This window comes from Cydia amplana, chromosome 17 (assembly GCF_948474715.1).
Source record: "Cydia amplana chromosome 17, ilCydAmpl1.1, whole genome shotgun sequence".
Classification (NCBI taxonomy): Eukaryota; Metazoa; Arthropoda; class Insecta; order Lepidoptera; family Tortricidae; genus Cydia; species Cydia amplana.
In genome coordinates, this window is record NC_086085.1 from 13,591,663 (window position 1) to 13,603,991 (window position 12,329).

Here is a 12,329-nt window from a genome sequence, read left to right on the forward strand (position 1 = left end):
TGTGTAATTATTGTCTCCTGGCTGACGGGACAGAACAACAACAAGAAAAAGTTGATTCACTCATTACTCTCTGCAATCAGAAAGGCTGCCTTTCCACTTAGGGGATGAGAGGAGACGCGCGGAAATCAACAAATAGCATTGGTTGTCCAGCAGACCGAAGAAGAGAACCAATGTTATTGGTTGATTCCCACACGTCTACTCTCATCTCCTCCTCAGTGGAACGTCGTCGTCACACAACTCCATCGCCAGCCAACTCCTAACCTCCAATAGTATCCAGATAGTCCCTCGCTATGTCGTCTAGCTGCAGCACCTGTATGACAGGCGCCGGCGGCTTGCTGCGCGTGCGCCGCGCCAGCCGGACCACCAGGAACGTGGAGATGAGGAACGCGGCGACTAGCACCACTGCGCCGACGGATATGGCCACGTCTTTCTCGACGAGGACTGGAAACATACATAAGGTTGTTTAGAAACAGATAAGGCCTGAGAGGATAGTTATGCAATTTAAATTGTTCCAGTGACTTTTAACCGTTTCGATGCGGATGGCACGATAGGCGTGTCATCAATGTTTTTAACGTGTGGCGTATGACACAATAGGCGTGCCATCCGCAACGAATACTGGAATCGCCGCTACAGCAAAAAGTTTTCGAAAATGGAACACGCAACGAAATCCTTAATTGCCCAGGACCCCTCAAAGTAGCAAGGGGTTTCGCCCTGTGTCAAAGCCTAGCCTGAGACGAGACTTGACAAGCTACATCTTAATTGTAAACATTTTAGTCATAGGTACTTAGCTAATATTATAACATAAATAGCGGTTCCAGGCGGAAATTACAGTCTCTAATCCAATTTTCATCTACCTGAGGACGTTGAGTAATAGAGCTGACCAGGTGAGAGTCATCAATATGTGACTAGCTAAGACTTAATTTTAAAATGATCAACTTACATTCCCACCAAGGCGGCGCGGACGCCGTCAGCAAATTCTCCGTTGGCCTCAACAGCAGCGCCCTCGAGCATCCATAGCGATTACACGCCGAAGCCCCGGCCTCATCCCCCGCCTTAAGTTTCCCTAGGGCCCCTCGGAGTAGCCAGGGGGCTTCGCCTTGTGCCATGGCCTGGCCTGAGCCGAAACCCATGGCTGCTCGGTGCTCGAGGACGAGGGAGGTGTTGGAGTTGGACATGCGCCAGACGGATACTTCGTAATGGGTAGCGTTTTCCACTGGAAATTAATAGAAGAACTTTCTGGATCATGTAGTTTCGAGATAGCTTCCACCCAATAGGGTAGGTATGATACATTTAGCGCTGATGGCCTAGCGGTAAGAGTGTGCGACTTGCAATCCGGAGGTCACTGGTTCAAAACCGGGCTCGTACCAATGAGTTTTTCGGAACTTATGTACGAAATATCATTTGATAAGTATTTACCAGTCGCTTTTCGGTGAAGGAAAACATCGTGAGGAAACCGGACTAATCCCAATAAGGCCTAATTTATCCTCTGGGTTAGAATGGAAGGTCAGATGGCAGTCGTTTTCGTAAAAATCTAGTGCCTACGCCAATTCCTGGGATTAGTTGCCAAGCGGACCCCAGGCTCCCATGAGCCGTGGCAAAATGCCGGGACAACGCGAGGAAGATGATGCGGGTATGATACATTTGGTTGCGCGTAAATATCCTTAAGATATATTTACGATTACATGGGTGTCACTACCAAGTAATAGCAAAGTCAAATCATAACTAAAATCTTTGTGGATTAATATCCACAAAGATTTTAGTTATGATTTGACTTTGCTATTACTCAGCATAGAGAGAATGTGTCTTAAATCCAGCCAAGATAAACAAATAAAGAGATTGCGTATAACATACCTGGCACACATCTCATCTGAAACTCCTCGTACTCATAAGCCAGATCACACTGTTGCGGCTGCTGCGGCCTCAAATGCTCCAAGCTCAGCGCCCTCTCACACGGCACCTCTTGCGACGCCACCCCATTGCTCGCCTCACACGTGGCTTTAACTGTCCCGGACAGCGGGGCGGTTACTTGTGACAGGGGGAGGATGGCCGAGCCGGTCGTGAGCTGCTGGATGTCGAAGCCGGTGGGGTAGATGTGCCAGAAGTATGTGTCTGGGGTCGGGAGCGCTTTGACGCTGCAGTGGAGGGTTTCTTTGACGACGACGACGCCGTTGTCGCATTCTGGTGGATCTGGAAGGGAGAAGACATTCGATACAAATAGATTAAAAAAATAATATTTTGGCTCTTAACAACATCATCAGGCAGGAGGTTTTGGCGGGAAACGGCGCAGGGTGGGGAAAAGTGGCGTGCTCTCGTTTCGGAGGCCAAGATCCTCTTTCGGTCGCTGAGCCGTAATAGTTAACAACATCACTAGATATTATGAGTTTAGAGTTTGCATGCTCATCTATATCAAAATATCCGGCATGAGTTTTCCCAGAAAGATAGTTGTTTAGAGTTTGTCTGCATTTCAGAAAAGAGATAAATCGTATGATGTGCACTTTTGTCTGCTCCATTCTATAACAAACACACCGGTGCACCGGCAGAAGAAAAAACAATACTTACAATTCACAATAATTGTGACATGCTGTGCCCTCGTCCGGCCAACACTGTTGACGGCCTCGCAGGCGTATCGGCCTGCATGGTGCTTTGATACCTCCTCCACTAATAGAGTCGGTGACGATGTGTTTGTACCCCAGATATCACCGGGTTGGATTTCCACATCCTGAAATGGAAAAGAAAAACTTGTTTAAAAGAAGAGGTAGATAGAAGAAGAGGCAGATCGAATCAAGTTTTTTTATGCCAAGGAATGACGAAGGGTCTCGCCTCGAACGGGATGGCCGAGTGTGTCTAAGCAATAATTCATCAGGAGCTCGATTCAAATTAGAACTTATTGTTACAACTAAAACGGTTATGGTATGGTTCCAGAACTATACTTACGTCAAAATACCAAAGGAACCGCTCCACAGGCGGGTTGGCTTTGACCTCGCACTGTAGATGCAGAGGGTCCAGCTCTACCACTCTGTTGCCGTTCTCGTCGCCTGCTATTGACACCTCTACGATTGGGCTATCTGTAAAGAATAACATACAGGTGCAAGATGAATAAAAGGTTGTAGAAAATACGATGGTGAACAATTAATACTGTGTATGCAGGGGCGTATTTTGAAATTTGGCGCCCCGGGCCAATAAGTTTCGCCGCCTCAGAAGTCAAGGAAGAAAAACAAAATGCATACGTCGCCCATGACAGATTGGTGCCCCGGGCCATGGCCCGGATCCCGGATGGTCCTAGGGTGTGTATTACGTAGGTTTGGTCGTTTATAGAATTTTCCTTTCGTTTACTCACAAGTGGCGCCGTCGTCTAAAACTCCGGGCGAAAGTTGTAGAAATGACATCTCTCTCTAACTCTGTCTGTCTGTGTCTACTCACAAGTGACGTTGAGCTTCACTAAGTCGGCCTTGGCGCCTCGACTGGGCGCCATGGCGACGTTGGTCGCCACGCAGGCCAATGTGGTGCCGTCGTCTAAAACTCCAGACGAATGTTGCAGAAATGACATCTCTCTCTAACTCTGTCTGTCTGTGTCTACTCACAAGTGACGTTGAGCTTCACTAAGTCGGCCTTGGCGTCTCGACTAGGCGCCATCGCGACGTTGGTCGCCACGCAGGCCAATGTCACGCCGTCGTCTAAAACACCGGGTGAAAGCTGGACAAATGACATCTCTCTCTAACTCAGTGTGTCTGTGTCTACTCACAAGTGACGTTGAGCTTCACTAAGTCGGCCTTGGCGCCTCGACTGGGCGCCATGGCGACGTTGGTCGCGAAGCAGGCCAATATGGCGCTGTCGTATATAACTTCAGACGAAAGTTGCAGAAATGCCACCTCTCTCTAACTCTGTCTGTGTCTACTCACAAGTGACGTTGAGCTTCACTAAGTCGGCCTTGGCGCCTCGACTGGGCGCCATCGCGACGTTGGTCGCCACGCAGGCCAATGTGGCGCCGTCGTCTAAAACACCGGGCGAAAGTTGGAGAAATGATATCGCTGTGCTCGTTGAGTTTATTAGGGTCTGTGAACAGAGATAATACAAATATTACTAATACCATAGAGAAAAAAAAACATAGATTGCTCACTCCATACATCAGTTTTAGTACCAAAAAGACTATTAGCATCTAGCATCGAGTAGCGGAACTATCAGTACTGCTACTTGACTATAGATGTAGCAGTACTGATAGTTTCGCTACTCGATGCTAGATGTAGACACTGAAATTAATAGTCTAACTGATGTATGGAGTGAGCACTCTTGTCTTACTATATTTCTCTATGCTAATACGTACCTAAAACATTTATTGCACACATTGTATGTACACGTACAGTCAGGTTGCGGAGATAACAGACCCCCTGTAAGGTCAACTATCTCAGTGTAGCCTTAGTTTTATAATAGAGACATACATCAGGCGGTCTTATAAGACCGTAGCGCGTAGATACTTTATTTAAGTAATTGGTAATTGTCCACTAACAATTCGACAACAAGGTGTAGGTAGGTACCGTATCCGTCTCCGGTGATTTTGACTACAGTCAAGTATACTTTTATATCTTTGAAACGTTTTATTACTTCCTATGCAATATTATATAGTGCCAGGCAAGATAAAACAGGTCATTTGTTATACTTATTTGATATATTACTTAAGTGTTCAGTGGGATTAAGTACCTATTTTATGATGGTCCATTAGGAAATAAGAAATCGTAAATCATGTAGTAAGTAGGTAGTAGGAGTGTACAGCTACTTGACACAAATTATTGGACGTTTATTATAATAGTGCTAATGGATAATTAGTAAAAGATGAAACAACCTATATAAAAATCTCCGAACATGTGTTTTATTATGGTTTTATTAAGCACGCCATCTATGGGAAAGTCGCGAGTTAAGTGTAGTCCTATGGGGTGCTACGATGTTCCTAACTCGCTCTGAAAGTAGTTCCTTAGTTTCACGCTAGGTGGCACAGTGGCACATGTTAAGTGATTATCTGAATCATGTCTGAATGAATACTCAAATGAAAGGGTTATTGCAAGGTTTTACAGCTGCTGGCTTTCTTTAACATTGCTTTTCTTTGAAACCTGCTAAGAATTCTGAGTAGCAACAACCTCAAATAAGTACGTGTGAAATAAAAAGGTTTTTCTACTAAAAGTCGCTTTGCTAGTTTCCTAATACAGTCTAGGTGTGAGTTTTTAATTACCTCCTACCCTCTTTATTGTTCGGAATATCCAAGTTGTTGCATTTCATTTACCTATGTATATTATATATTTCAAACCCATGTTAGTTTTAATTTGCAAACAGTGCACACGGTCAGATTTTCCACTCAGCAAGGTTTGCGACCTTTGAGTGCTTGACTCTTTCATTTCACTCGGACACCTATGAGAAACGAAGCTTATAAGCAATATTACCTGATTGGCTTGTAGCGCGTCGCCATGGATGCCTGATACATGGACTTACCTGATTACTATGCTGTGTGAGATGCTTATGGTCCATCCACCAGGCTAGGTCGGCGGGGGGGTTGGAGCCGTGGGCGGTACATTGGACTATAGCTGGCCTGCCGGCTTGTAACGCGTCACCGAGGGTGCCTGATACCCAGTGGATTGACACGTTGTAGGCGGGCACTGGAATATTAATAAATATATAAGTATAATTCATACTTATTCAATACATACTTCAATACCGCAGGAACATGAGGAGTTGTGATCTCTAGCACAGGGCGGACACGCCATACATCAAAAATAATTTGCGTTTATATGTGTGCGCGGCACGTCTGTACACGCGTCATTGTGCATGTGTGGGTAAGTCGCTTTACTGAGAGGACGCCAGAAGTCCGCCAGATTCAGGTCGCGGCCAGTCGCGGGGCGAGGTAATATGAGTCGGGGCGGGGCGGTGCGTGGCCGTTCTGTATGATAATACTATTACTTATTCTGTGTATTGCCAAGGTGGTAAAAAGGGTTAACTTTGCGGGGCCCCCTTTAGCGCGAGGCCGTGGACGGGGGGCCGCTTCGCCCACTCTAGCTACGCTACTCTGTCAGAGGCTATTAAGGCTGTATAGGTAAGTTAGGGATGCATGGTCCTGATGTTCCTTAGAACATATTTTGATCCCCCAGGACTTATTCTGGAAAAAAAAATCGTATTTGGGTTCGTTGATAACAGCTTTGAATTAGGACTTAGGTATCCAGTTAAGTTAATAACTGCAGTCCAACTTACAATACAACTTGACTTGTAGTGTAGCGACGACAGGTGGCGCTAGTTTCGTATTTGTCGCGCGACAAGACAGTCCCGCGGCGTTGTCCCGAGTGAGAGGCAGATATAGCTCGTTCTCCCTCATCAGCGGGATGTCGCTGTCCTCGTCTGACGCGTCGATGAGGGTCTCGCCGGAGTACCAGCTGATGCGGGGTGGGGGGCTTCCTGTAAAAAAAAAAAAAAAACTTTTCACATTACAGTAAATCATGATCTGTAGGTACCTACTGAGCAAGAACATGTTTTAAAAACAGGGATAGTCATTAAGAATCAACGTCGATGTAATAATAGATTAGTAAAGAGACAATAAAAAAGGTTTAAAAAAAAAAGGCTAAGGTTTTAAAAGGGTCGGTCGGCAACGCAAGTGTGATACCCCTGGAGTTGCAACCGTCGAGTAGCTAATAAAATGTTTTTCAAAGTACAGTCGCCATGAGATATAGAGCGGCCGGGGTGCTCAAAGATACCTGAACACGCATTCTAGCGCCTTGATAATAGACGCGTGTCCAGATATTAGTGAGCACCTTGGCCGCTCCGATATATCTGATGGCGACTGTACCTTTGAATTGTTAAAAGAAAGTTGTGTAAATGTTTTCTTACTTACAATTGTATTTTGCACAACATACTCGTATTGTTATAAAAGAAGACTTGGGACACAATATATTTTTATTAGGATATTACGAGTATTTATTGTTGATTTGTTAATAACTTGACGTAAAACATCAATGACTTAAGGTTACTTTACTTAATCGATTTCTTTTGTTAAGCATATAATATCCATTGTTATGAACAGTATTAAACAAAATAAACAAATTATCCTCACGCGTTACTTAGGCAAACTTTTTCACTGAACAAACTTCTATTTTACGCATCTCATTGTTTCAAAGGAGAACCTTTTGAAGTTTTGAACCAAGTTTGACCTACTTTGACCTGTCAGTAACTAATGTTAAGTTCAAATTCATACTGTAACCGTAATGCCGGTTACCCACAAAACTGTCGTAGCGGCGATTTTTAAGTCGGCGCTATAGACCGGACAGACGGACTGCAACAAGTACTGCAACTTGTATGGGTTACAGTTGGCATACAGTCGGCGTGCAGTTCCCATACAAATTGCAATCGGGTTGCAGTCCGTCTGTATTGGCCCTTAGTCGTCTCCTTATTTGAGATGTGTCCATATATTTCCGACTCCGAGAAAATGCGATGGAAAACAATTATGCACTACATCTGTAACAACGTAAGGCCATCAATGCCATCATACTTCACGTAAAACTAGGCGGGTTGACTTGGATTCTGACCAATGTGATTGGAGTCTATACCACCCTAGTTTGTTGCTGTCACCCTGCTAAGTTACCCCATGTGTAGCGCGATTGGGATATTTTCTATTCAGTACAGCTAAGATGATCGTCTATTTATCATTTGTCACAATGCCTGTCACCTTCTAACAAATATGGAACTGCGAAAATGGCATGACAGACAGGTGATAAAAGTGCGACCATGATACAGTTGCAGGCCGCGTAGCAAACATGCTAATTGCTTACGCTCCATAGCGATCGAAACGAAACTGTCACTGTCGCACTAATATGAGAGAGTGATAGAGATACACAAAGCGTTTCGTTGTCGAAGCGATAGCGATTGTAACCTTGGCTAGGCCGTCTGGTTCTCTGGGGTGCTTTCAGCGGGAAGTTATCAAACGACGATTTGTTAGGTGATAAAGTCTAACAATGGTCAGCTAAGCGTGTGTCAGAAGTCGCAAAATGGTTTTGACCATCGCGCACCCTAAGGCTGCCATTTCACTGTAGCGCACTGATTTAAAGGATGACTCACGCTAGACCGGCCGTTCGCGAGGCGTTCGACATGTCACGGCTGATCTGTGATTACGTGGTCCATAGAAAACGAAGCGCCGGCAGCTCCGGCCTGACCCCATCCCGGTTTAGCGTAAGTCATCCTTTACTGTAATCCAGAGAAGCGGAGATTACAACCAATGCTATTGGTTGATTCCCCACATCTCCGGTCCGCTCCGCTTCAGTAGACAGGCTGTCTAAATCGGCCATGCGGCTGCAGGTGTGTGGGCAACCGGCCTAAGTCAGTCAGGTTGATTGATTGTGTCGATACTCGAGCTTCATTCGATGATGAAGCACATAGTGAAAGGCAATCTTCTGATCGTTATCGTACGTTCTCACTCCATTGTTCTAACTATATATGATCGATATTTCACATTCACACCTTAGATACGAATAAAAGATAGGTATGTTGTTGAAGTCGTAAGTGATGGTAGGAATGCGATGTGCGCGTCATTCTACTGTCTTTGATCATGGTTATTGGGTCAAAAACTTTTTTAGTATGAGTTAAGGTTATGCGTCTTTCCTGTGGACACCATAAAATAGGTATAACGTATGTCGTCCATACATAACTACACCTTATAAAACAAAGTCCTCCGCCGCGTCCGTCTGTTTGTGTGTATCTATGTATGTTCTCGATAAACTTAAAAACTACTGAACATATTTTCATGCGGTTTTCACCTATCAATAGAGTGATTCTTGAGGAAGGTTTGGATGTGTAATTTGTTAAGGTTTTGTGTAACCCGTGCGAAGCCATGGCGGGTTGCTAGTATACAATATACTGTCCAGAAATAGGGGCCCGCGTAGCGGGGATTCGTCGACTCAGGATACGAGAAAAAGATTTTCACGTTTAACGATATGCCTATGAATATCACGATCTGCCTGATCTTACGATCGGCCGCCGACATCTTATCTATGCGCTAGTTATACAAAATATGTATGTAACTAAGTCGTGTGTGAGATTGACCCCAAACTCCTATTTGGCCTACATATTTTGTATAACTAGCGCTCTGAATGCTCCTGCATTCCACCAAATTGTCTACCGTGTTCTCCGGGACAAACGCGAATATCCTGAAAATTTGCAGGTATAGGAATTATTTTTCCGTCACAATGGTCAGCAATATAATTATCAACTTGAAACGTTGAAAATTGTACCTAACGTACGAAATAAATTGCGTTTGTACGGGACAGCTCATGGAATGCCCCAATATATATTTACGCATATGATTTTTCTTACATATTCTCACCAAATTACACGGTTCCTGGGTTTATATTAAATTAAAGCGATGCCGGGAAATGTTACATTATTACCAAGGCACTTTGCCCCACGCCACGTCACAATTGTCGCATAATCTTAAAGGCCTACATTTTATATTTGTTGCCGCGCTCACTCCGCCGACATTACGTCGCTGAACGTACGTAGCTAAACATTTTATCACTAAACATAAAACATTTAACACATTTTATAGATGTTCGGGATGTAAAAACGTGCTTATCCTTTTATGGGATCTTTTCAGTTACCTATTGAGTGGGTTGGATTATGTGTGTCGGATGTGACATACATTGAATAAACAAAGCTAGCGCAACAGGCTAATAAGAGACAACTTTATTAGATACCTAACAAAAACCTACCACCAACTCACTACTCGTAGAGAGTAGTGAGTTGGTGGTAGGTGAGGTGAGTAGTGAACTCACTACTTTATACCTAATAAAAGTGTTGCAGTGTTAACGGGAAAAGATAATAAGTAAGTAGGTAGGGGGTCATCCATTAATTACGTCACACGTTTAGGGGGAGGGAGGGGGTCAAGAAAATGTGACATGTTGTGACATGGGGGAGGGGGGAGTCACAAACATTGTGATGTCACTTTAACTTCATCAGTAACGGAAAATTAATTTATATTTTTTTATTCGCTGTACAGTTAAATAATGAGATTTTGGATGTAACTTTCGTTGTGTTAACTTATAAAATTACTAATATTTATATATCAAAAATATTTTTTTATTAAAAAATTATTATGCCGGGTTAATATTGTCGATTTCGTTGAATACAAAATTGCCTAAAATGTGACGTCACACCAGGGGTGGAGGTGTAAAAAAACCTAGAAATTCGTGTGACGTAATTAATGGATGATCCCTAGGTACGTCGTTTACACTATGCTCATACCTGCTCATACCGCTGCGCCTGATTCTACTAGAAGCATAGAGAAAAAAATACATAGATTGCTCACTCCATACATCAGTTTTGGTACCAAAAAGACTATTATATTCATAGTCGACATCTAGCATCGAGTAGCGGAATTATCAGTACTGCTACTTGACAATAGATGTAGTAATGTGTATGGAGTGAGCGCTCGAGTCTTACTATATTTCTCTATGCCAGAAGGCAGATTTTTCCCAATGTTCTCAATTAAAGTCGCTTACAAGGTTTCATACATATATTATACTTACTACCTCTACGAGAATAATATTGTATATTATTACACCCAATCACATAAGAATGCCCAAATACGCTTGCGGTGGGTCGTGCTATACGAATATGCGACTCGTCAGTAATTCTTTCTAACCATTACTTATTCTAGTCGTGACTTTTATTGGTAATTCAAATCTAATCTGACGTAGATTATAGTTCGTGAATGATGAGTGGTGTACCGGTGGACAAATGAGGCTGGATAATGTATTGATTTATGTCTGAGAATCATAAATTGACAGTTTAGGTTGGCGTTATGGAAGTTTATTTGTTTAATATTGATTGCACAATAGAAAATCTTATCGTACAAAAGGCGGACTTAATGCCGTAAGGCATTGTCTACCAGTACTTATCTCCGAACCGCGCGGGCTAGACTAATAAGTACATACGGTCACAGAGCATATATTAGTATATGTTATTACATTACGTAAAGAGTTTATTGTCATCTTACTGTGACTTCACTAAACACTACCGAAATAGTAGTTTGTGTGACATTAAATTCCGTGTGTGAGTTTATGAAACGAGCTGAAAGCGAGTGTTTTAAAGCCTAATTAGTAATTATGTACAGTTTCATGCGGTCCCTGAACACATCATAGAGGGTTTATGATGTGTGTGTAGATAATATAATATCTCATACATTTACTTTATGATTGTTTTTCATGAATACTTTATCAAACAGCTGCCTACGTATAATTGTATGTCAATCAGAATAGTATGCGCAAAAAAATTACGAGAATTGGTTGAGTAATGAGATATCTAGAAAATCAGGACTATTCCGTACACTCGAAAAAACACTCGATATATGGCCGGAATAATAATAAAAAAATACATGTAGGTATGTACCTATATATACTTCGTGTAGGTACTCTTGTACAATGTACATACAGAGTCTATAGGTAAGTACCTACAATAAATATTATCTATTTCTGATTTCTGAAATCGCCATTTAACAAAATTTAAGGTAAGTAGATATCGTTTATAAATCTAATCCCGAGCCAGACAATCGAATAAAAGCCTTTCCAATTTTCCGTGTAGGTCACTGAATCTAGTCTAGACAAAGACATTGCGATTTTTGCGACTGCTTATCAAGCACTTTTCTATATAAAAATTTATACCCTAATGCTCGTAAAATGGCGTTCTATTTCTTGGAATTGGTAAAGATACAAATGGATTAATTTTTATTTCCAATCGTTCACATGGTCGTGTTTAGCCAAATATAAGTAACGCAGTCAAAGGTCCATAGTATACATTCTCAAACATTTAAGTGTGTAAAACGGGTCCCTCATTAAATTAAATCCATTTTAATAGCTCATCAATATACTTGTAACATCAAAAGCTCCGCTCTAAAATATTTACGCAATTTTTAATTGGCTGTGACCACAGATGACAATTTCAGTAGTAATTAACTTCAATCTTCGTCAGGATGTGTCTTTGCAATAAATAGTGACTTCTTTAAGCGCAGTGACATTCCTAAACTGGTAGCCAGTGCACAAGGCATAGATTACTTTCCACTAGACGGTGCATAAAACTGGTGTGGATGGTGTGAGTAGCCGACAACTGGTGGGATATTGTGCAGGAATCGCAGGATAGAGACAACTCGCGTGTGCTCGTGTCGTATCAATAGTAAATCTGGATTCAATTAACAACTTTGACATGCAGGATGTCGAGCGGCGGACCGATTTCAAAATCCAATCATTTTCGAATACGAAGTGCGAGGGACGGATTAATTAGTGACAATGGACTGCACGCCAGCAGAGCAGCGT

At 42.7% G+C, this 12,329-nt stretch overlaps 2 protein-coding genes across 3 annotated transcripts in view; one reads left to right on the forward strand and one right to left on the reverse strand.

Moving 5' to 3' along the window:
• Positions 1-12,329, forward strand: part of LOC134656088 (CLIP domain-containing serine protease B4-like) — a 288,523-nt gene that overhangs the window by 28,656 nt on the left and 247,538 nt on the right. The window lies entirely within an intron of this gene.
• Positions 1-12,329, reverse strand: part of LOC134655807 (hemicentin-1-like) — a 73,618-nt gene that overhangs the window by 2,768 nt on the left and 58,521 nt on the right. Inside the window, exons 5-12 of one of the 2 annotated variants that reach the window (XM_063511283.1) lie at positions 6,232-6,432; positions 5,479-5,642; positions 3,900-4,053; positions 2,935-3,065; positions 2,560-2,719; positions 1,852-2,187; positions 941-1,213; positions 311-441 (exon numbers count right to left, since the gene is read on the reverse strand). In XM_063511283.1, the coding sequence (XP_063367353.1) occupies positions 311-441; positions 941-1,213; positions 1,852-2,187; positions 2,560-2,719; positions 2,935-3,065; positions 3,900-4,053; positions 5,479-5,642; positions 6,232-6,432 (1,550 nt within the window). Of the gene's footprint in view, positions 1-261; positions 442-940; positions 1,214-1,851; positions 2,188-2,559; positions 2,720-2,934; positions 3,066-3,899; positions 4,054-5,478; positions 5,643-6,231; positions 6,433-12,329 lie in introns of both variants that reach the window. The other variant, XM_063511282.1, reaches the window with a different exon arrangement.